We start from the raw sequence: 25657 nt of genomic DNA on the forward strand, positions 1-25657 counted from the left end.
AGTGTTAATTACACTAAAATATTGTTAGAGGCTCTCTTGTACATTTCGTTAATACTTTATGCTTCTAGCAATGAACTAATTTAAATTTACTCCTGCTGCTAAAGGTCTAACCATTGTCCCTCCTGCTTACAAAGTTTTATTAAAAACGTACATCAGTTAGAACAAATGCAGCAGAAACTCTACATTTAAAATTAGTTGTAACATACACCACGTCTATTGCTTCTAGGTTTTAGTAGATAATTGTTGTGAATGGTAAGTTCCTGAATGCATTTCAATCAAACATAGGTTACCAGTTATTTCCTGCCTATACTTTTGCTAAGTGAATTGTATATCCAGCTTCTCCTCAAATGGTTTTTATCATTTTAAATTTAAACAACTCCCTGCTCATACTCCCTTTCTGAAATTTTCTACCCATCAACCATGATGAAGGGAGAAAATTAGGGAATTTCAAAGGTGCAGAAAGTCATTAAGCTTTCAGACACAGTGAATTTACATCTCTTACAGACCCACAAGACAAAGTGTTCTGAAATTAATTGGCCCTTCCTTCCTTTTTTTAAAATATTCTATTAGCTTTTTTTAAAGCTGCCAGTAATAATCCTGCAATAGTATATTTTGAAAGCTGCTACATCCTATTTTAGAAAGTAGAGTCGTTCCTAGGGATATGATACACATTTGAAAGCAGTTGTTTTTCACATTCATAAAAATAAATTCTTTTGTCGTCATAAGAACAATTTTGTCATCTATTACTGTCAGCTTTTCAAGATAGAACAGAACAGAAACCAACAATATGAATGCTAAAGTTGCTTTTATTATAAGTCATAGTAATAGAATCTTAGCAGATCTTAATATCCCCCTCCCTTTATTTTTGTGAGAAGTAGGGAAGGAAGGGTCTTGTCCAAGAAAATTTAGGGGCTGCCACAAAGAAGGGGGAGTCAAGCTATTCTCCAAAGCACCTGAGAGCAGGACAAGAAGCAGTGGGTGGAAACTAATCAAGGAGAGGAGCAACTTAGAACTAAGGAGAAATTTCCTGACAGTTAGAACAATTAATCAGTGGAACAACTTGCCTCCAGAAGTTGTGAATGCTCCAACACTGGAAGTTTTAAAAACTATGTTGGATAACCATTTTTCTGAAGTGGTGTAGGGTTTCCTGCCTAAGCAGGGGGTTGGACTAGAAGACCTCCAAGGTCCCTTCCAACTCTGCTATTCTATTCTAAAATTTGTCAAATTACATTTGTCTCCAACTCATATTTCTTTTATCTGATTGTTGCCTTGGTTGTGGCTCTTCCTTGTTCCTCAAGGTTATTCTTTCTGTCTATTACATAGAGATAGAGGAGGCCTCGGGGAAAAAAGTTCCAAAGTTGCCTGATTTAGATATTTCTAATGGCATGAGTTTCAATTAATCTCTGCTTGCAGGTACATCACCTCTTTACATCTGTTCTTGTCTCTTGATATGCATTGAGTTATTAAATCTAAGGAATCTCGAAAAGGATTATTTTTCAAGACTGCACGCAAAAGTGTTTTCAAGTTTAGACATAAGAGGCACAAAAATAGTTGAGCATATTTATATGCCAAGAAGTCTCAAAATGAGTGGGGTCCTTCTGAAGGGTCACATAGAAATTTAGGGATCACAGATTTTTTTAAAAAAATTGTTTATCCTTGTACAGGCAAGCTGTGAGCACTATCAACACTTGCTTCAGGCTTCGTTGTGCCTGTACATGCCCCCTACTGGTTCACAAAGTTGGAAAGTTGTTAGGGTATATAAATTACATTTCAATTTTAATATATTAATTTCTCACCCACAGCTAGCTCCATTGAAGTTGTTATTGTATATAGAAGGTAGAGGGATCCTTGGTGCTCTCTGAGCTTGCTTATTTTCTTGGAGACGTTTCATTACCCTAACTAGGTAACATCATCAGTGCTAGTAAGGAGTGGGCTTTACTCTCAGTTTATATTCTAGTGACTTGCCTGTCTGTGTGGGTAGGGCGGTCTTAGACATTCTTTGGCTGGGCTGTTTACTGATGGCTCTTTGGCAGTTTCTTGACTGGGGTTGTTGTTTGCTTGATTGTTGGTCTGAAGTTAACCTTGGTTAACTATGCTGATCTGGGTGCTAATTACTGCTGGAGAGATGCTGGAGTCTTTTTGTTCTCTTTTGGCTGGTTGATTGTCTCTTTTGCATAGTCTATAGATATTGTTAATGTCTATGTATCTATTGGTGGCTGATTCATCAGAGTGCCAGACTTCTAGAAATTCCCTGGCATTTTTGGACTTGGCCCGGTCTAGGATGATCACATTTTCCCACTTGAAACTATGGTTAAATCTACCTATATGTTGTGAAATTAAAGAATTTTCATCATGTTTTCTGACTGCCAGTCAGAAGGTAAACATTGAGATGGACATTTATTTCCCAGCTTATGCCCCACATAGTATCATAAAGCATAAGTATTAGGCAGTCATAGGTATACCCTGCTATTGAAAATGCGTCTCACAGTTTAGCTTTAGTATTCTAAATCTTTCTGATGGCCTAAATTTGTACCACAGGTATAGATATCCATCTTGTTTCAAAACATATTGATGGTATGCACACATGATAAAATAATCCAAGTCTATCCATATAAGACTGTTTACATTAGCCCTGAATTCTTGCTATAAAGTTGTTGGAGAGACAGAGCGCTTAATTCATGCATATCAGAACTGATGACCCAATTCAGCAAAAATGTTGGACTTCATCATAGAGCAGCCACCATGACATCAGTGGACAAAACTTCAGACAGACCCCATCCCTTCCTTCAAACTAGACACAGAATTCCATTTCTTCATGCAGAGGAAGATGGAAAGAAATTTCTCCCGACCTCTTTTTGCAAGAAAAAGGTCATGGTTCTGATCTGAGGTAATGTAAAATAATCATGAAAGTTGCAGACTCAATACAATGAAGGTGAGTTGCATATAATATAACACTCCCTTCCTAAATCCTACACTGACATACCTGAGAATTAAGGAAGTGTTTAGGCACTTCTGTTATTCTGCTACTTACTTTTTCTGAGGGCTTATAAATGTAATGCCAGCACTAAAATCTTTCTAAGGCTTGAAAGTATAGTCAGGTACTCATTCTCTCTTTTAAACCATCTGGAACTGAAATTTTATTTTCTACTTTTCTATTAGCCAAGGTAGGCCAGAATAGAAAGACATGTAGAAATTTGAAATGGTACTTTATTGTTACATGCTATATACAATCATGAAAGCACGACCACTTTCCAGGCTGTGTTTCTTTCTAAAGCTTTCTCTTATTTCTTGAGCCTAAAGCATGTTTTTGTTTTTATAACTATTTCTGCATAGTTACTACGAGGTCATCTCAATGGCGCTTTAACTTAATTTTTTTCACTTTATACCAATTTAATTTCCTTTTCTGCTAATGTAGTTCATAAGTAACCTCTACATTTTTACGTATTACCTTTACAATAGAAAGTAGAGCCATAATCCCAAAGATGCCATTCTGAATATTCATCAGTCATGTCACAATACTAATGATATAAAGAATGCAAGATACATCATTTACATAATGAAACATGACGACACTCTCCTTCCCATGGATACCCACATCGTCATATTTTAAAAGTCAAGAAGTAACAGATCTAAGTTATAAAGTAGTATGAAATTCTGATATTGCTTATTGTTCTCATTGTTTATAAGAAGAACTCTAAACTGTGCAGATTACTAGAATTCTGCAGCCAAACTTTTGAAGGATGAAATAAACAGAGCAGCCTAAACAAAGGGTGTCGTAGCAAAGCCCACTGCCAGAATTAGGGAAGAACAGTAGTTAATTTTCTCATATGCTAACAAACTCCGAGGCACACTCTTCAGTTTGTTTACTGCCATTTAGATAATTTAACAAAAGAATTTCAGTAGCTGCGACTTGTAGATCTTTGCAGTAATTAACATATGCAATATGACTAGGAAATTAGAGTTAAAAAAGACCTTTGGGGACCTTTTGAAGTTTTTAGTTCAAGACATGTTAATGTTAATCAAGATTAGAAAATGTTAATTAGTATGAAACCCTAGTGTTACTATTAGTAGGGCAGGCAGCTTAAAATCAAAATTGTGCAGCTTGTGATCTTCAAAGGAGTATCATTCTTGAATTTGTTGAGAAGGTGCTTTTTAAGACTGGCTGGAACACCCAGGGAGAAAATTTGGTCAAACCTTCATAGGTCACCATTTCTTGCCATGTTCCTAAAGCAATTATGTGAAATTCCGTTTGGAGTTTCTAACCCCAACCCTTTACCAAGGGACCAATTAATCATAGTTTTGAAGAATATGAGTTGGGAAGTTCCTGATTTAAATGTCAGTTTATTGGATAATACGACCAAGCTGGAAATTCAACTGGAGATTCACCATGTAATTCTAATTGGGTATTTTGTTTCCATTATATCAGGAAATGCAAAGATGGGAAGTTGCAACTGGGAACAGAGCGTATTATCAGGACAGATCCAGTATGGTTTAAAATTAGAGTTTTAAATTTCATTTTGTTGTGGATGTCTAAGGCTGCTTTTTAAGTGAAAGGAAACCCTCAGGAGATGGTTGCATACATTTACCTTTTCCTTCAGTGAAAGCACAAGAAAACACATAATATTTGGCAGAACTAAGAGGGCACAAAATTCAAATATGCTTCAGAAAACAGATTGTATGTGCAGTCTTTCAATATTTTGTAGGAGACCTGTACTGTTGAATTGTCACTTTGAAAATGGAAATGAAAAGTATCATTATAAAGCCTCAGACCCCAGATTTTTCTTAAGTAGTTCTATTTAGATTTTTTTGGGTGTCTTAGATTGTGGTGTCTTTATTTTTTCTTGCTCCAATCTTCCCAAATATTGATCCAGTGTGCTGTTCTAAATGGAGCAATGACTTAATTCATACAAACTGAATTGAGCATCAAGTTGAGTCTGCATGTTTGATAAGAATATCCCAAGGACCTCCTCCAGTTGATGGAAAGAGGTCATGGACCAGATGGCTGGCCTTTTCTGTTGTAGTTCTTGTATTTTGGAACTCTTGTCCCCCAAAGGTTCACTCAGCATTTTCCCCCTTTTGGAATTTCATAAAACAACATTATTGTATGGTTTTAACTAGAAAATTTTGGGTTTGTGGGTGGCATTGGCTAGGGCTCTTAACCCAAACTATGGTTAAGATACATCAATGAGACATTTGTTATTTGGCCTCATGGAAAAGAAAACATAAACAATTTCCTAACACACCTAAACAGCACACACCCCAAAATCAAATTCACCATGGAAACGGAAACAAACAAACAACTACCATTCCTAGATGTACTAATCTACAAAAAAAAAAACAGATGGCACACTAGGACACACCATATACCAGAAGAAAACACACACCAACTGCTACCTTAATGCCCAATCCCACCATCACCCAGCACAGATAAACTCCGTGGCCAAAACACTTATTGCCAGAATGAAACACCTGGCAGACAAGACACACATAAAGACTGAACTATGCACCCTGACTAAAGTACTGACAGCCAACGGCTTCCACAAAAGCAAAATCACTGGCCTGATCCACAAAAACACACTGAGACATAATGGAGACCTAGAAAATGAACAGACCTATGGAACAGCTGTCCTGCCCTACATAAGAGGTACTACAGACAAAATCAGTAAGATACTAAACAGGCATCACATCAAGACTGCCTTCAAAACAGACAGAAAAATAGCAGCCATCCTTAGAAACCCCAAAGATAAAATTGACCTGGAAAACCAAGGCATATACGAAGTCCCCTGTGCATCATGCCCTGCCACATACATTGGACAGACCAATAGAAGAATAAGTACCCGCCTGGATGAACACAAAAATGCAGTCAAAAAGCTGGAACACACTTCCTCACTAGTCCAACACATGAAAGCCACAGGTCATAGCATCGACTTCAATGGCAGCAAAACCCTAGCCACTATAGAAAACCCCAGCTACAGAATTATCAGAGAAGCCATAGAGATTGAAAAAAAGACCTGAAAGCATGAATAGAAGAGATGATTCCACCAGACTGTCAATCATTTGGAAGCCTGCACTCACAAACAAAAAAATCTTCACACCACAAGCCAGGCAAACACCTGGGCACAAACAGACTCCCCCTGATACCTCCAGCTCAAACACACCCCAAGCAGGCACCCAGATGAAACCTAGCTTCCTAATAAATGATAGCCATCTGTTTACTCGGAGCCAAGCTGCACTAAAAGCCTCCAATACAGGAAACACAATGTTGCCAGCCAATTAAGACACACACAAAAAGCCACAAAACAGACAGAAGATATTAGAAACACCAATATATATATATATATATATATATATATATATATATATATATATATATATATATATATATATATATATATATATATATATATATATATATATTAGAATCTTTACTATATAATGAATTACTGCAACGTCTGACATGTTAAAGGAAGAATTTGAAGGGTCTTCCATCAGTACCCACCAGTGGTGGTATTCTACCGGTTCGGCCCAGTTCAGGCAAACCGGTAGTAAAAAATGCTTGTATCTAACATCTTCATTGCCAACGCCACAAAATTTGGACAGCCTTGCTTTCTTGAAATGTAGTGGCTGTCAGAAATGAGCTTTTGCTTCCCAGCTTCTCTAAACAAGCTTATAGCATCTGCCAAAGGACCTGTGGTGGCACAGTGGTTAGAAGGTAGTATTGCAGGCTAACTCACTGCTCACTGCCAGGAGTTTGATCCTAACCGGCAATATGCTGATTCTGTAAACTGCTTAGAGAGGGCTTTAAAGCACTACGAAGTAGCATATCAGTCTAAGTGCTATTGCTATACAAGGTAAAAGTTGCCATTGCAGTTGAAAGTATGTTTCTTCCTAAGCATTTTAAAAATGCTGGCTAATAATGATTACTAATATGATTGCTAATATGAAGATTCCATATACTGTTAACTGAGAAAAGTAATCTTTCATTGCTAAAGCAATATGAAACAGGTCTTGTCTGATAACTAATATTCTGAGTTTGGAAATAAAAAATGTAGGTTAGGTATGATATCATAATCCAGGTAAATATCAGCAGAGATCTCTTTTTGTAAACTGTTTTCAGAAGTGCAGCTAATTTAAACAAGTAGTTGATCTTGGTAGTAGCATGGAGCAGTGAACAAAAACCGAATGGAAAGACATTTAGAATTCTGAAAAAAATCATATAGCAAAAAGATTCATGTTCAGTGGTGTAGCAAAAGCACTGTGTACTTAAAAGTCTTGAGCATTTTCTTGTGTTAAAAACAGCTTCAAATGCCTTCACTGTGTTTGAATTTTGGGGAACCTGCTTTATTTCACAGGGGGGAAAAACAGGGTTATCATTTGCATGTCTATTCATAAGTAAGCTCGTTAAAAAAGAAAACCTTTGCTCAACCTTAAGTGTCTTCAGATAGGGCAGAGAAAGACCATTATCATCTGCTTTTGAGCTAGCTGCATATACAGCGTGCTGAGCTAGATGGACCAATGGGTCAGATCAGGAAAAAAAACACTTCCCATATTACCAGTATCTGCAGCTACTTGTATTTTTTGCCTTTCATTTTCTCTGTGAGCAAAGGATGCCTTCAGTTAACTGCCTTCTCTGCTATTTTCCATGTGGAACCTCTTAATAAGAACTGAGGTAACATGAATTTTTCTAACATGGCAAATAGAATAATATTGATATCAGAGCTACAGGGAAGTACTATGTCTTTAATTATCTCCAGAAGCAAAACATCACTGTTCCAAAAAAATCACAAAAAGGGAGGGGGAGATTGGGCTTCATGTTACACAAGGTTCTTCCTGCTACCTTCACGTATTCCCAGATCTATTTTTCTTGGGGGGGGGTTCCATGCAGTTTTCCCTAATCTCTTAATGATGCATAAAATTATTTCACCTTTGCTTTGACATTTATTTATACAGCCTGCCCTATTTGAAAGATTTTCAACTAGTACTGAAGCAGAACATACAGGTGAAATATAAGAAGCATCCTATCAAAAAATGCTCTTGTGCATATTAAAATCTTTCTTGCAAAGCGAGTCAAACAAGAATGTTTTTGCACTGCTTTTGAAAAGTGCCATTAGGACCAGTATACTACACTGACACACAATCACTAAGCTATCCACTTTTACTGATTTTATTTCTGTAGTCATCCTATGATTTTTATCTTTGTGATTATCGTCATCTTTGAATTATTGCCAATCAGTGTTTAGATTTATTTCATAAATTGAGGTAACTCATAATAGGAATTGCATTAATTTACTAAATGGGTGAACATGGAATTAAATGCCTAAGATTCTATCAGTGAGATCCTACAGGACATGTTAGGTTTTGGAAGGAATTTGACTATCTAAGCACAGAGCATTTTTTGAGTCTTTGTTTTGTAAAGTGAAAATTTCTATACATGCTCGATGTTAGTAGTAGATGTCACATTATATCCAGTGCAATTTATGATTTCAATCTATACTCAGAAGTCAGGAGAAGAAACAAAAGTCAAAATGCCATTTCTTCAGAGCGCATTCTCCTTTGTAAGTGATTGGAACACTTGTCTGCATTGTTTATCTGACCATAACTTATTGAGAATGGTTCTGTTCATTTGTGGGTGGGTTTCTGTATAAGTGTGTTTGTGTTGAAGTTTAACTGTGCAGATGCTAATTTGAGGGCTATATTTTGTTTTCCTGCAGGTTGCTTTTCTGAAAATGTAGCATGACCTGTAAAGGAAAAAAAAAAAAACTCATCCTTTATCTGTCAAGAATTATGGAACATAAGACCTCAAGTGAAGATTGTATTTTTCAAAGTGGTACCAACAATCCTGAATCAAAATCTGGATATTTCAGCTGTTTGTTGACTTTGGAGTCTTCTGATGTTCAGAAAATTTGACAGAGGCAAGTTGTTCAAGCATAGTTGTAAAACCAGAGTTCAGAGAGTGAATTAATTTGAAATGTCAGGAGTCTGAGATCACTGTAACTAACATCCTACTAATTCCCCAAGGAGAAGTCAATTATCTTCTGAAACAACATCAGCTTTACAAAGAAGGCTTGATAAGTAGCTCCTTTGCCTTTTTTGAGGAATTAGGAACTGTCTGCCAGGACTAGACACTGGATATTTCAATGTCCAAATGGAAAAGTAAACTGTAACCCTTTTTGGTAAGCTGTGTTTTAACTATAATTATTTTGAGAGGCCCCGCAAAGCAAATGGGTTAAAACTGGAGTTCTCAGAATGTGAATTGGGGTTCTTCCAGTACCTTTACCACTTTCCAATGTACAGTCTCAAGCAACCTAGAGTGTCACAATTTTGTAAAAAAAAATGTAATGGGACTTGTGCAGAAAACATGAGACCACTATCAAAACCCACTTTGAACTTTGGTGTTCTTTTGTTTGAGTGAGTCCAGGGGGAACAGTTGCTGTACCATAATCTTTAAAAATTCCTGTGATGTATAAAGTAAAATTGAATTATTAAAAGTGACAGATTTATCCTTGGCATATTCTTAACACTGATTAAGTCAATACTTTGATTTGATGGGAACGCTCAACACACAAATTCATGTATCATTTTAGGGGATGACAGAGTTGAAGAGCCACTGAAATAAAAGTTATTTTCCGTATGCATGCTTTCCAAACCAATTGATTTCTCATGAGTGAGTGATGCAGCTTTAAAGAGCTGTGTATAAATGATAAGAAATAGATGAAACTGGGATGTGATGTGATGGGTGTACTCCGATGTGCCTAATTAGAAAGAATGATGGAGATGAAGAAGATTTTGTGGAGAATATTCCATCCTTAGAACTAGACATGTTACAAAAGGGAGTGGGATGTCTCAGAACCATACATGCTATGTGATAGATTTCTGAACATCATGTTAATATGCTTTGAATGGTTACAGGATCATGTTAATATGAACAGTTACAGGAACTGGGCATGGCTAGTCTAGTGAAGAGAAGGACCAGGGGAGACATGAGAGCAGCCTTCCAATATTTGAGGGGCTGCCACAGAGAGGAAGGGGTCAAGCTATTTTCTAAACTGAACAAGGAGAGATTTAACCTGGAAATAAGGAGAAACTTTCTGACAGAACAATCAACCAATGGAACAGCTTGCCCTCAGAAGTTGTGGGAGCATCATCACTTGAGACTTTCAAGAAGAGTTCGGACTGCCATCTGTCAGAAATGGTGTAGGGTCTCCTGCTTGGATGGGGGGGGGTTGGACTATATGACCTACAAGGTCCCTTCCAACTCTGATTATCTGTATCTGTATCTGCTTTTAAGAGTGTTCAAATTGCACTATGTGGCAGCACCTAGTCAAGGATGATGTGGTTGTTACTTGGAAGAAAGACTACCATTAAAATCTCAGAACTTTGGTTAAATTGAACACTGAAAACAAACAAACAAAGCAAACTAGAAAAAGGCAGTACCAAACCATTCCCTACACTGATACTATGAAAACTACATGATTTGGGTCGTGAAAAATACTGGAGTTATATTTAAAAGAAGAAGTTGAAATTGACCTTTTAAAGTGCCTTTGTTTCTCCATACCTAACTATTAAGGGTTTTTCCCCCTCTTTTTTGGATAATGAGCAGTATGAATCCATGTACTGTATATAAAAGGACTGTATGATATAGTGTGTTTTTAAATCACTTAAAATATATTGCCAATCAAGGAGCATTATCTTATTGTCTATTGTGGGGCTTGAATTCTTAGGATTAGTTGCACAGAGGTGCCAATGCATTTTTAAATGAAACAATAAAATGACTTATTGAATTTTCATGAAAGTGGTGTAGAATTGATCCATGTAAACATGCAATGATTTCAAGAAATAAAAACATGTACCACGGTCCTTAATACATTTACTTAATTGGCTTTCTTTTTAAATCTATAGAAACCATTAAAGACCGCATTGCTACATGTATCTTTAAATTAAGATAAATAGAATAGAATAGAACAGAATAGGAATAGAATAGCTTTATTTGGCCAAATGTGACACACAAGGATTTCTAATTCAGTTGTGCATATTGGACTATAATATGAAATAAAATATGAGAAATAAAAACTTGTTCTTAATAAATTTACTTAATTGGTTTTCTTTTAAACTCTTTATAAACCATTAAAGACAGCATTGCTATAGCAATGCTGTCTTTAATGGTTTATAAAGTGTTTAAAAGAAAGCCAATGAATGAATGAATGGAATAGAATAAAATAGAATAGCTTTATTTAGTCAAGTGTGATTAAACACATAAAGGATTTCTAATTCTTTCTAAAATGCACAATTGTGCAAATTAGAATAGGTATAGTTGTGGCCTGGCCCTTAGATTTTTTTTTGAAAAGTTTTCCTTTACTTCAGCCAGTACAACATTGACCATAACAACATTTCCCATTGCATTGACTTATTTTTTCAGGTTACCAAGCTTGGCCTTTAATAGACTTTGATTTATGTGATCCTAATAAGAGCAGAATAGGCAAAGGCCTTTATTGGAGTATTGAAAAGAAAGTAGATATAGGACAATTTGCAGTATGCTTAGCTGCAGAATGGTATTTTGCAAATAGCTGAGGAAATATACCTCAGGAACTTTATTAAGAGAGCTTTAAAAAATACATAGCATTTTAAAGGAGAAACTTGAGCTGTTATTATAGCTCATTCTTACTTTCTCTTCAAATCTTGGTTTCAGGGTGTGGCTTATAATCTGACTGTTACCCAATCTGCTCCTCAATTTATGGAGTAAGATTTCCCTTCCTATTTACAAATGGATTTGTAGCAATCTTGGCAGTTCTCAATTTATTCACCAAACAAATACTAGGAAACCCCAGTAATTCGCTATCAGCCACAAAGCAAGAGGAAAAGGGTCAAATTGACTGCTTCTCATGAAGGAAACAAGTCAGCTGATTTTCAGAAGAAATGTTTAAGATCATCCAGGAATCACTGCAAATTAATGTGTTCGTTGTAAAGCTAACATTGGCAATTGAGTTTTCAATAGAAGATAAATATAGCTCAGAGTTGAACCATGGCGTTCTCAGTGCACACTGAGCTTGGTTGTTTGCTTCCAGATATTTCATTACTCAACTCGGTAACACTGTCAATATGAGTGAGTCTGAGGTTTGCAGCCTGTTTATACATAATAGTTTGAAGTTTTCCTTGTTAAATGCACTTTTTCTTGCTAAGCATACATGTTTTTGTATGTTTATCAAATGCATACACAGAAGGGGAATGCTGTAAACCAGTGGTTTTAAACCACCAGAGACTGGTTTCAGAATAAAAAAATTGTCTTCCAGAAACTGTGGGGAATGGTTTTTGTGCATGCAACCTAGATCCCATGCATATGAAGATGAGGCTTCATTCACTTTCCCACCGGATACCAGTCCACGGCCTGTAAAACACCATCATTTGAAAGTGTTTTTTTGTTAATGCTCTTGTTTTTTTTAGAAAAATCCAGAAGTATGGTGATAAATATTGTAAAGCTATCCTACAAATTTTATGAGTGTAGATATTTTCAGCCTGACCAATTCTTGGCCCCAGATATATTCCAGTTAATAAAATGTATTTACCTCAGACTTTGGCACATTGTCCTGTCTTCCACTGAGAAATGGTGCAGAAACATGGTTTCTCTTTAGTGGGGTGCCTTCAATTCACAATATGACAACTAGAAATCTGAAAAGTTTACCATCTGGATGGGAGAGAGAGCAGATCAGTGAGTCTTCCCTTTTTCCTCTTCCCTGTCAACTAATAGCCAGTGGATCACAGTTTTAAAAAATAAAATAAAAAAAAATCCAAATAAGTTCTTGAGTCAGCCGAAGCATCCACGGACACATTTTCTTATTTATGTTACTGTAGCTACTACCATGGTTTCTTAATTCTACTTAAAATCATTTAAGATCAGCTTTTTGGTAATTTGTCAGCCTGTATCATTTGTCAGACTTAAGATGGCATAGCAACTAGTCTGAAAAAGATTTATCATGTGGATTAATTGCTGAAATTCTGTTCTCTGACTTTTCTCTGGTAACCCTTCAGGGAAGTAGCAGCATGTGGGAGATTGGGCTTTTTGTAAAAGTGATAGCCACCCCCTGCCCAGTGACTGTTATCTTTTTTGTGGATTTAAGGCATTTTCTATTACCCCCCTCTTTTAAAAATGGGAGGGGGAAGGGGCTTACATATGTATGTGCATGCACGTGATAAATGTATATATGTATATACCCACGCACACACACCGTTTCACCGAAAATACGACCTGCCCTGAAAGTAAGTCCTAGCTTGATTTTTACACATGCGCCCAATATAAGCCCTGTCCCCAAAATACGCCCTAATTAAGATTCCACCCACTCCAGAAAGCCTGGGTAAAAATTAAGCTAGGGTGGAGATGGGCAGTGGGTGGAGCTGCCCTACTATTTACCTTTGGACAGTTGTAGCCAGGCCTTGCACACCCCAACACCTGCCTTGCCGGCCCATTTCTTCTGCAGCCAGCAAGGCTTTCCTGAAGGCCTCTGTGGCTGATAGCAAAGCTCCGTATCGATCCAGAGCTCTGTTATCCGCTGCAGAGACCTTCAGGAAAGCCTTGCTGGCTGCAGAAGAAGAAGTTCCTGAAGGCCTCTGACAGCGAAAAGGAGGCCGGGGATGACGCGCACAAGTGAGGTTAATTAATGGATGACTTCCCTGAAAATAAGACCTGGTGCCCTTTTTGGTAGCAAAAAAATATAAGACAGGGTTTTATTTTGGGGAAAACATGGTGTATATCTATCTATCATATAGATAGATAGATAGATAGATAGATAGATAGATAGATAGATAGATAGATAGATAGATACACAGAGAGAGAGTCTTTGTATGACAATAGCAACAGCAAAAACAAATAATAAAATTTACATTTATTAAAAAATGTGTGTCTTACTGAAGATCTGTTAAATGTTATTAGGAGAGTTCCGGATATCCCTCCCTGTTAAGAATGTTTGTTTCTAGCTGACCTTATCTTACCTTACGTTACCTTACCTCACCACACCTCGCCTCACCTTATCTAACCTTTATTTTCAACATTTATTTTGTTATTAGGAAATGAGCAGAGTCAGAAGAGGTGATCTCTCAGATGCTATTTATTCTGAAGTGGGTGGTCATGTATTTAATGTAAGAGTAGGAAATAGTCTCACTTTTAAATTCTGTTTAATGTCTACCAAAAGAACCAAACTATAGAAACTGCTATAGAAAGTTAGAAAAATAGATTGTTGTGTCTTAAAGGATTAACATCTGGAATGTATATTTAGAATCTGACAGAACATTTTAAGTGTACTTTCCTTCTTATTTAATGCAAATCATTCACTGCCCTGACAATTGCTTAACTGGAATGTGTTATAACCGTTGGGTAATGTCCTGTATACCTAGCTATAATTTCTGGCTTTTTTGCAGTGATGACTGCCCAAATAATTCGTTCTTAACTTATAACTTTTAATTATATACAATCAAGATCAAGGGAAGTACTAATACCACTCTATAAAGCCTTAGTAAGACCACACCTAGAGTACTGCATCCAGTTTTGGTCACCACATTATAAAAAAGATGTTGAGACTCTAGAAAAAGTACAGAAAAGAGCAACCAGGATGATTAGGGGACTGGAGGCTAAAACATACAATGAACGGTTGCAGGAACTGGGCTTGGCTAGTCTGGTAAAGAGAAGGACTTGAGGGGCTTCCACAGGGAGGAAGGGGTCACGCTATTTTCTAAAGCGCCTGTAGGCCAGACAAGGAATAATGGATGGAAACTGAACAAGGAGAGATTTAACCTGGAAATAAGAAACTTTCTGACAGTGAGAACAATCAACCAATGGAACAGCTTGCCCTCGGAAGTTGTGGAAGTGCCATCACTTGAGACTTTCAAGAAGAGATTGGACGGCCATTTGTCAGAAATGGTGTAAGGTCTCCTGCTTGGGCAGGGGGTTGGACTAGATGACCTACAAAGTCCCTTCCAACTCTGATTATCTGTTATCTGTTATATAGAAAAAAGTTTTAAAAAATCCTATGATTCTGATTCATGATATGCATGATATGATGGTAATAATGGAAGTAAATAGTCCAGAAGGAGAAGTCTGTGCTGATGATTGTCTTTACTTGGTTTGAAGGTGTCACTGATTTTCATCCCTTGTCACTGAAGCCTTAATAACGCTGCATGTTTATATATAGGAGGTTTAATTACTGCTTTGGTTTCTCTGCTTGCCTTAAACCTGAGGAATATTTAACTAATGTACTAGCATCACTTCTAGGACTTGACTCAAGCTGTACTGATGATGCCAAAGCAACTGCCACAGTGGAGAACAATGAAGGCCATGCCAACTTGTATCCTAGTGTAATTCTCAGAGACCTCAGGTGATACCTACAGTAGTATATCGATCTTCTTACATCAAATATGACTGGAATGGCAAATGATCATTTAAATTTCCCATGCTGCTGCTGCTTTCATGTCGGAAGCACCAAGACACTTCTGAGTTGAAAGGATTTAGATGGTTACATCACTGTTGCCTGGGGGATACCTTGTCGGGGACTCCTTTCATGTCCCCATTAATGTGCCCACCAAAGTGGGACCCATTTATGTGCTCATGGTTGCTCATTTTTGGGCTTCTAGATGGGCAGGAGCTGGAGCGAATGATGGGAGCTCACCTTATCATACAGTAGACTGAGCGTTCTAACCATGTGAGCCACTGCTGATCCTATATCCCATGATGTCTCCGCAACTGTATGAGAAAAATACTTATTTCTGCCACCTAGGAAGAACGGTTGTTTTGTTGTTATTAAACATGCCCAGAGGGTCTCTTAAGCATAAAATGTCTGACGTCCCCTCAAAATGGATATTATTCTATTCAACACAAATTATGTGGGAATCGGGAACAAAGGGACACTGTCTACTATGAGGACAAATTGCAGTGTCAAAGCCTGCTGATAGAAACATCATTTTCATCACGCTTGCAAAAAGCTCATGGCCAAACTTTTGAGGCAGAGCCAGAAGTACCACTCACAGGTTTCTCTTTGTGCATGAATGCATCTGTGTTGGTTTCATTGTTTCAAAAGCCTTTAGGCTATCTACAGTATATCTATTCCAAAGAAAGTGACATTTCTGCAAGAGAACAATTGCAAAATATGCAAGGCACAAGTGTTAGGAACACATGGAAATACATTGAAGCGTGTCTATTAGTTTTGTTGATTGAATGAAATCTACTGAGTGGAAGGAATATAGGTTTAGTACTGTTACACAGAAGTTATTTTATTGGACTTTAACACAGTATAAATACAGTATTCAAAAAAAAAAATATCCTAAACTTGGAAAATTGAGATGCAATGTAAAACCTGTGAGATTAACCTTGCTTCAGACTTGAGATGTATTCAGAAATCGTCAGGAAAATTTGTAAGTCTTCCCACACATGAGCCAACCTTAGATTTTTTTGTCACAAGTTTGATTGAGTCCTTCTCACTTATTCTTTCAATAAGAAGGTTGATGTGTTGGTAGATGCACCACCCAGGACAAGCTTTCTCAGCAGTACTTAACGTTATTTTAGGATCTTACTCTCACAGTGGAGATTGTTCCATGCACATGCACCCATTTTGACATCAAACTAAAGGAGTTTTATTTAGAAAAGAGTTTTCTTGGCTATCCTTTTGATATAAGGGGTGTGCATAAGTGCACCATCGTGCTTACCGTCCCTGTCCTATTGTCCCCATTTATTCGTACCTATTTCCTGTATTCTTACTCATGTTTATTCTTATACCTATTATCTTGTAAGCAATTGACAAATAAATAAAATAAATAACATATATTTTACTCTTTTTTGGAAACTGGTTTTAGTTATGTTCTTTTCTACTATTTAATTACTCAGTGTTTTGCACTGTCTGCTCTCATTGGTGCTGTATGGCCTCAGGGCCAAAGATTGGGAGATAGATAAAGTCCAAGTGTAGTCCAGGAGGTGGAATCCATTCAGTTTTTAAATGCTTGTGTTTCATTGTCAACAACCTCTAATCTCAGTTCAGCCACAGTTAAATTTGTTTTATTTTAGACGTTACTTGGCGTATATCAGGGATTTTTTTTTCTTTTGTTTTACTCTTTTCTGCAGGTATAGTAAGTTCTTTGCTTTTAAACCATCCCATGCATTTGGCTCTAAAATAATTGGAATGGATGGGAAGAAGCATATTGGCCATAATTAGATGATAACCAAGAGTTACTCCACAGATGAGAGCCAAACTAGAGACTCCTGGCAGATATCTTATTTTCTAAAAGTCAAAATCCCTTTTTAGACTTGTTCAGATGGGCTGCTAATCATCTCAAATTACTACAGTAACTCAGTATTTAATTGGTTTCCCTCTTCAACATTTTCTTTGCTTGTACAATTCATCAGAAAAGGGAAACCCTTGACCTAATAAGATCCGATACATACAAAAATTCTGCAATGTTGATATTATCCAGTAAAGAAGCAAACATATTCAACGCAGTGATCATTAACAGGTCGAGTTTTTTTTTCTTACTGTAAATAAAGAAATGCAAATATACAGTGAAGCATTGGGGTGCTTTATTATAAAAATGAGAGCCATCTGTTTTGACTAGTTACTCATTTTTCTTTTTTATGAAATATTTTATTGAAGGAAAAAGATTCTGCAGAATTAGCATACTCGATTATCCTATTTATTAGAAACTGTGTCCGAATGAACAAGTTGAAGCAGCTTGGCAAGAAACTGGCAGATAGGAGAGCTGCAATGAAAAATGATCCCTCTGAAGAAAAAATTGATTTGGTTTCATTAAATTTAGGCAAGGTTGTTCATGTTGTGCAACCGGCCAAACAAATTTCCACATTCAAGTGTGCCCATTATACTCGAGGAGCTGTTACCTGCCAAAAACATCCTGGAGTTGCATCTGGGAACACTTATTCCTTGTCAAATTATATCCAAGTGTACTGTACTACAAATTTCAGTGCTTTTTTTTAGTCCAATGTCTCGTATCAGAAATCTCTCCTTGAACCATAAATAACTGTACAATTTTTTTTCTTTAGAAATCAGTGTTGCTTGATTTTAAGTTGCTTAAACACACACATGAATATATATGTTTTTAAAGTTTATATAGTACCTGTACTGCAGTTTGTCCAAGGCTTCCTAGACTATAATTACGCACACACTTATTTTAAAAACAAGTCTTATTTTATTGCGACACTGGGAATTGTTTTCATTCCCAGCCGGTAATGAATCTCAAACAGTCTCTTGAGATAAGCACCCACCTTTCTTTTCTGTGAAGTGCTGCCAATAATAGAAGTGTCAAATGAACTAGGAAAAATACCCAACTGAAGTACAAAGAGCTTCAAGAATGAATCTGAACCAAACAGACTAGTTTGTTTCCTGCAAAGGTTTCTTCACCTTTGCCTGTCCTTTATACCTTATGGGAGGGGCAATCACCTCCCAGACTTACTCCCGAGTTGCCCCTTTTGTTTCAGCTGCTCTCGCCTTCCAGCAGCTCTGTGCACATGTGCACTGGGAACAGGCTCCTCTGGGTCCTCTGCCTCGCTGCGCTGAGGCAGCACCCCACTCCCAGATGGTCCTGGCCCCATCTCTGCACCAGATGCACGACCCTCGTCCGAGTCCCCTCCAGACTCCTAGGCTGATCCCCGTTCTTCCCCACTGTCCAATTCCACTGCCGTCTGCACAGGCTGCCGGCGAACCACATCACAGTTGAAGTTATATAACAATAGCACTTAGACTTATGTGCTGCTTCGTAGTGTCTTACAACAATGTCTAAGTGATGTATAGAGTCAGTAAAATAAGAATCCAGGATAATCAAGATTTTTACTGACCTCGGAAGAATAGAAAGCTGAGTTAACCTTGAGCCAGTCAGGATTGAATTCCAGGCTGGCCAGTACTTGTTAGTGGCTTTTGTTTACCTTCTCCAATTTTATATCTGTTTTCCTCTACAAATAGACAGTGAAATTATTCATATAACCAGAAGGGTAGGCATTCTGTTCCCCATTTACCACTATGAAGATAATGTCAGATTTGTATCATGGTAACCAATAATGTTACTTTTATATCTGATGTTAACATTTGAGGAAGCACCCACTGACATTAGGATTAACAATGTTTTTTAGATGGAATGTTTTTTAGATGGAAGATTTAGGTGGATACTGGTATATATAGTAACTGTCTTTAAAATCTTGCTTTCAGTCTTAATCAATCATTCTTCATGAAACTATTAATAATTTGGATTAAAAAGCAGAAATAATGTTTATGTTAACTGTACCCAGCAAAAAGAAATGTGTGAGATGACATCTTTCAAACTAGAAACTAAATTCAAAATGATATTGATAGATTGAAGATTATAGATTTGATTATGGGCCATCAGGTCGGGTTTGAAAACAATACAATGTGAACTTCATCATTGGTGAGAAGTACTCAAACACATAGGTATGCAATGGGGATATAATTTATTTATTTATTTATTTTATTTGTTTGTTTGTAAAGCATGTGCAAGATAACAAGTATAGGTATGAACATAAACATGAACAAAGGAAATAAATACAGATAAATGGGGAAAGAAAGGCTTGGTAATTGGCTTGGTAACAGTAGAAAATAATCTTTGTAGTTGATCAAAACCAGTAAGTCAGTAATTTGACCACAGTTATTAAGAACACAAACGTTATTTAGGCTGCTTCAGCAGAGGTGTAGTTTCCAAATCACAAAAAGTAATATGTTTCTGCATTGATTCAATATAACCTCAAGTATTTTTTATCCAATTTTTGACAGTATAACAGTGGAATAGACAGGGAGGATGAATAGACAACCAGACACTAAGATAGAGAGAAACTGTGTATGCTTAGCCTTCACAATATATTTGTAAGGGGAAATAGGATCTCACAGTCCAAATGAGCTTTTTCCTCAAACATCTGGAAAGTTCTGAAGTTATTTCTCATCAAACCTGAGGCACATAAACAGAAAACAACCCAGGAAAAAAAAATCTCCGGAAGAGTTCTTTAAATTGCAGCTGGTGGGTTTTGGTGTAGCTATCAGAGGTGGTATTCAGCAGTTCTGGAGAACTAGTAGCGGAAATTTTGAGTAATTCAGAGAACTGGCAAATACCACCTCTGACTGGAGATTTTACATTATCCTTCCCTTGCCACGCCCACCAAGCCACGCCCACAGAACTGGTAGCAAAAAAAATTGAATCCCATCACTGGTAGCTATGGATATTAGTGACATCCCAAAGTCTTACCATTGATCACAGATGCAGCAGGTTTGCATGTGAATTTCAGCTGGGCCTACAGTACTTGAGTGACATCATGCTCTATTAGGTACATGTCTTCAAATTTCAGGTGCTGAAACTAAAAAGGAAGTATAGCCCCAATTCCTGCAAGTCAGTGACCCCATTATTAAAACTTTGTTTATTAAAAGTTCATTTAACTTTTAATTTGATTTAAATTTTAATTAGAGTCTCATCCAGACAAGGAGCAACACAGGATCTGTTCTGACCGCTAATCAGTAAGATCCCTTAGATTGCTAGCAAGAGGACTGGATCTTGTCATTTGGGAACTTCATGCCGCACGAAATATATCTCTGACCAATGGCTTTCAAACAAAATTTCAACATCTGGTATTTTGCCTTTGGATATTTTTTTTTAAACTTGCTGAAAAATAATGATCTTGCTGCTGTTTTATACTACGCTTGAATATTTTAATATTGCTAGTTTTTTTCTGAAAATATCCTTGGGGTGGATTTTTGCATAGAAAGATGGTAAATACATGCATTACATAAACTGATACCTTAGACTTTCTGATAAGCTTTCCTTATTTGACTTTGCAATTATAATTTCTCAGATTTTAAAAGCTCGAAGAACTAGCTAGCACATACCTCTTTCGAACAGTCTGTAGATGGATCAAAATTTATCAGATAGGCAAAGGTAATAATTATGAACAATAGGCCAGTGTTCCTCTGCACGTAAGTTTTTAAAAGCAAGAAAGCTAAATCAAAAGAGATCTTCTAATTATTTTGGTGGTTCTACGTTCTTTGAGAAATTAAGAAACTATTTTGACTACTCACCAACCCTAATGTGTATACTGACCTTTGAAAAATCAATAACATATCTCTGAAGGATCACAGGGAACTATTTATTTAAAATGGATGAAGAATGGGTACATGATCTTTTAAAAATGTATGTCAACATTTATGAAGAATGTTTTTTAATAGATAGTAACAATTGTTTTAATAATAGTAACAACATAACATGATCAAGTGAGGTACTAATACCACTCTATAAAGCCTTAGTAAGACCACACCTAGAGTACTGCATCCAGTTTTGTTCACAACATTACAAAAAAGAGGTTGAGACTCTAGAAAAAGTACAGAGAAGAGCAACCAGGATGATTAGGGGACTGGAGACTAAAACATACGAAGAACGCTTACAAGAACTGGGCTTGGCTCGTCTAGTGAAGAGAAGGACCAGGGGAGACATGATAGCGGCCTTCCAATATCTGAGGGGCTGCCACAGAGAGGAAGGGGTCAAGCTATTTCTAAGGCCAGACAAGGAATAATGGATGGAAACTGAACAAGGAGAGCTTTAACCTGGAAATAAGGAGAAACTTTCTGACAGTGAGAACAATCAACCAATGGAACAGCTTGCCCTCGGAAGTTGTGGGAGCGCCATCACTTGAGACTTTCAAGAAGAGATTGGACTGCCATTTGTCAGAAATGGTGTAGGGTCTCTCGCTTGGGTGGGGGGGTTGGACTAGATGACCTATAAGGTCCCTTCCAACTCTGATTATCTGTTATCTGTTATATGTGATTGGTTTACCTATTGCTTAGTTTATCCCACTTGGACCACTGTGCTCCTTCTGAAATTTGCATTTTTAGAAGAGATTTCAGCAGCACACTAAACTGAATTATTCAAGCACCTGCACATAACTGTATGAGTACCTTTTTAAAATTAAGGAATGCAGCTGGCAATAATCTTATATAAGTACCAATGGGCCTCATTTAGCTGCAAAGTCATTCTCTTATGCAGAGGGAATCCTGTATGTAGACTCTAAAATCACCGAATGCAATGCTGGCTTTCCTCTGTAATTATTTCACAATTTAGTTTGGATGGGGGGGGGGGTTGGGGGTTGGGAGGAAATTTTTCATGGAGAAGAATTCGAAAGAATAAGGTAAAATCACATATATGAAAATAGTCGAGACTAGCTCCTTAATTTCTCAGAGAATGTAGAACCACCCAAAAGAATTAATTCAAGCCAGAGACAGTCCCCCTGGACTTAGCTATCTTGCTTCTAAAAATCTATTCACAGTGTGCAAAGGAACACTGGCCTATTGTTCATAACATATATGGAAATCAGGAGAGGAAAGAAAAGGATAGATTACAAACTTGGAAAAGACAAAACTGCTTTCTCTTTCACTGCTCTTAAAATGGCCAGAAAGAATACCCCCATCTGGTCATCTGGCAACACATAGTTGAGAAAAGATTGTGTCATCCTTTGCACATGAAGTTGAAACATGATGAACAGTATGAACTTTCTTGATTAGTTCAGATGCTCAGGATCTGTGGTTTGCCAAACAAGGTCATTGTTATTGCGATGCCCCAGTCGTATAAAATCTGCTTCCAAAGGATTTCTGATTTCATCTTGTTACTGCCTGGTAACCACTTGGCATTTGAGAGAATTACTGAGCCATCCATGGTTCATTGGTAATGACTGGATGGCTGTTTTTTGTTTTTTTTTACTGTTACAGTCATTCGTTTCATCATCGCTTTTAAAATTGTAATTATGTTAATCCGCACGGTGTCTGTAATTTTTAATCTAATGTTTTGATATTAAAAAGTGTGGTTTTTATTAGCACAATTGTGTTCAAAGCTGCTGTTAAAATTTAAGTTACCTAGAGATTTAAAATTAAAAATCACTGACAGAGTAGAAATTATTGTTTGTTTGTTTTTGCAATGATTAAACTGCAATTCCCAAATACAGTTATTGTTTATACAGGTAGTCCTTGAGTTAATGAGTTACAACAATTCACTTAGTGACCGTTCAATGTTTACAATGGTACTGAAAAAGGTGACTTATAAACCGTTTTTCATACATGACCATTGCAGCATCCACATGGTCACATGATCAAAATTCAAGTGCTTGGCAACTGATCCATATTTATGATGGTTGCAGTGTCCTGGGGTCATGTGATCAGCTTCGGCAATTTCTGACAAGCAAAGTGTCAGAGCTCCAACAAATCCACCCTCATCCAAATCAAAAGTCTCCAGCCGCATCTCAGAAAAAGTAAATTGGTTTATTAGAAATTGCCATGTTGGTGCGTGGCTGGGTGCAGCCGATACTAAATCACATCATACCTTTCCCCCTTGACCCTGGTCTTTCCCCCACCCCCTGGATGTAACTTCTCCAATAGGACACATCCGTCTCCAAGAGTCATCCATCATGTTCTCCAATAACCTTCTTATGCTCCAACAACTTTGGGCTGCCGTGGTGATGATCTAGGCATTTCAAGAATTACCCCCACTCCCTTTTTCTGGCAGCTAAAAAGACCAAAGGGGTATCTTTTTAGTTGACACAAAGTCAATGGGGAAATCCAGATTCACTTAACAACCATGTTACTAACTTAACAAAGGCAATGATTAACTTAACAATTGTGGCAAGAATAGTGACAAAATGGGGCAAAACACATTTAACAAATGGTCCACTTAGCAACATACATTTTGGGCTCAATTGTGGTCATAATTTGAAATAAATAAAAGTCTGTACACTTGTAAAAATGGTACATTGTTTATTTCTGTAAGTCTGGTTTGTCAGAGCCTTTTTTATTTATGTATTTAATTAAGGACCCTGAAGCCCAGAAACTCTCATGTAATTACTGTATCTTTTTTTTCTCTCTGTGTAATTAATATTATGACAGTTTCAAGAATGATAGCTGGCAGTTTCCTGCATTTGACATATATACTGAATCTGCTAAAAAGGCCACCTAGCAGTTGTAATTCAGTAAATTTTAGTGTGCAATGCTACAGAGCTGTTCTGACCTTCAAGGACTAGTCTTTATGGGCTTGCCTCTAGTGGTTTAATATTATAAGTGTTGTTTTGAATGCTGAGGATTCAATATATCTTGTTGTTTTCATGGATTTCCATAAGCTGAAAATGCATGACTCAGCTCTTACTCCTATTGTGCCTAACACTTTCTTCACAATTACAATTTCTCATGTAAGTTGCCATTTTGCTATTTATGACAAAACTCCAAAACAAGTATTTTCTTGCATTTCTCTATGGATGGATTCCAGTAATATTTATAAATTTGATAAAACTAGGTTACCTACGGGCATAAATCTGCTAACAGAAAAAAAATTGTTCTCAGACCAGTAGAGTTCAGTTCCTCTGATATATTAATTCTTCTTCTTCATCTGAAGAGTGGCAGAGGGATTGAAATTCATTAACTGAAGCAGACAAGCTAAAATGCTCTAAAAGATTTCATGCCGTGCTCATGGATTAAACACACACCAGAGCTTCTTACCACATTTCATTGTTGGCTAGTCATTCAGTGCAAAAATGTGCCACACCAGAAGAGGGGAAAAAAAGCTTTCATGAATTCCAAGGCAGGTTTACATTTTCTCTTTCTCCATTTTCCCTCTGTGGAGCTAATACCCTTTGGAGCTGTATAGTGCATGTACTTTCCATTGATAGGAACTCTTCCTTCAATGGGCTTCCCAGCTCCTACAATTTCTTGCCTTACTCTGGCACCCGATAGCATCTGGCCATTGCCCTCCCAGTTTGATTCCAGGAATGTCTTTGTTGCTCTTCTCCAATACAAGTGGCCAAATATCTTTTCCTTCATGGGTCTTCTTTGTTTGCCTTGCAAAGCCAGTCTGGCCAGGGAAGAATTGTGTCCATCTGGAGGAAGCGCTGACTGCTCTTCATCCCTTATTGGATGGCAGGGAAAAACTGTGGGATATAGGGATAAGACGGAGAGTAAGAAATGAGGACCCATTGAAGGCTCCTACCCTCTAATAATTTCTTCCTTCCTGCATTCCCAAAGTCAGGTCTACATCCTTCAGTGTCTCTAGATCTGATTCCAATTATATTACAGATGGCAATAGCACTTAGACTTATATAGCACTTCACTAGGGGCCGGCTTCAAAAATTTCAGCAATGGGTTCTCTGCCTGGTTACATGGTGGGCGTGGCCATGTGGGTGTGGCCTAATTGGCCTCCTGCACCATGGTGTGGGGGGGGGGCTGTTTTCACCCTCCTGGGCTCCGGAGGTTTTCCTCATGAGGTTTTCCTTCTTCTGCGAGGATGAAAATGGCCTCCCCCAGGCCCCCTAACCCTCTGGAGGCCGGAAAAGGGCCTGTTTCCGGCCTTCTGGAACTTCCGGGAGGCCCATTTTTTGCCCTCCCCGAGCCTCCTCCACGCAGGCTGTGCACTTGACTCCCCACATGGAGACTCCTGGAAGGGGAGGGGAGGGGTGAGCGGAGCCATCACCAGGGGTGGAATTTGGTGATTCTCCAAACTAACCATAATGTTAGCTATGGGTTCTCCCGAATCCGGGTGAACCCGTAGCAGCCCACCCATGTACTTCACTGTGCTTTACAGCCCTAGCTAAGCAGTTTACAGTCAGCATATTGCTCCCAACAATCTGGGTCCTCATTTTACCGACCTGGGAAGG

General features: G+C 37.6%; 1 protein-coding gene across 3 annotated transcripts in view; it reads left to right on the forward strand.

Moving 5' to 3' along the window:
* UBE3D (ubiquitin protein ligase E3D) overlaps positions 1 to 9631 on the forward strand; it is a 67836-nt gene extending 58205 nt beyond the window's left edge. For 2 of the 3 annotated variants that reach the window (XM_087944171.1, XM_087944165.1), the window contains exon 10: positions 8712 to 9500. In XM_087944171.1, coding sequence (XP_087800297.1) covers positions 8712 to 8732 — 21 coding nt within the window. In that variant the 3' untranslated portion in view covers positions 8733 to 9500. Of the gene's footprint in view, positions 1 to 8711 lie in introns of all 3 variants that reach the window. The other variant, XM_087944177.1, reaches the window with a different exon arrangement.
* Positions 9632 to 25657: the final 16026 nt, after the last annotated feature.

Source organism: Notechis scutatus, chromosome 1 (assembly GCF_049901735.1).
Source record: "Notechis scutatus isolate UNSWTSFEM ecotype Mainland chromosome 1, rNotScu1.2, whole genome shotgun sequence".
Classification (NCBI taxonomy): domain Eukaryota; kingdom Metazoa; phylum Chordata; class Lepidosauria; order Squamata; family Elapidae; genus Notechis; species Notechis scutatus.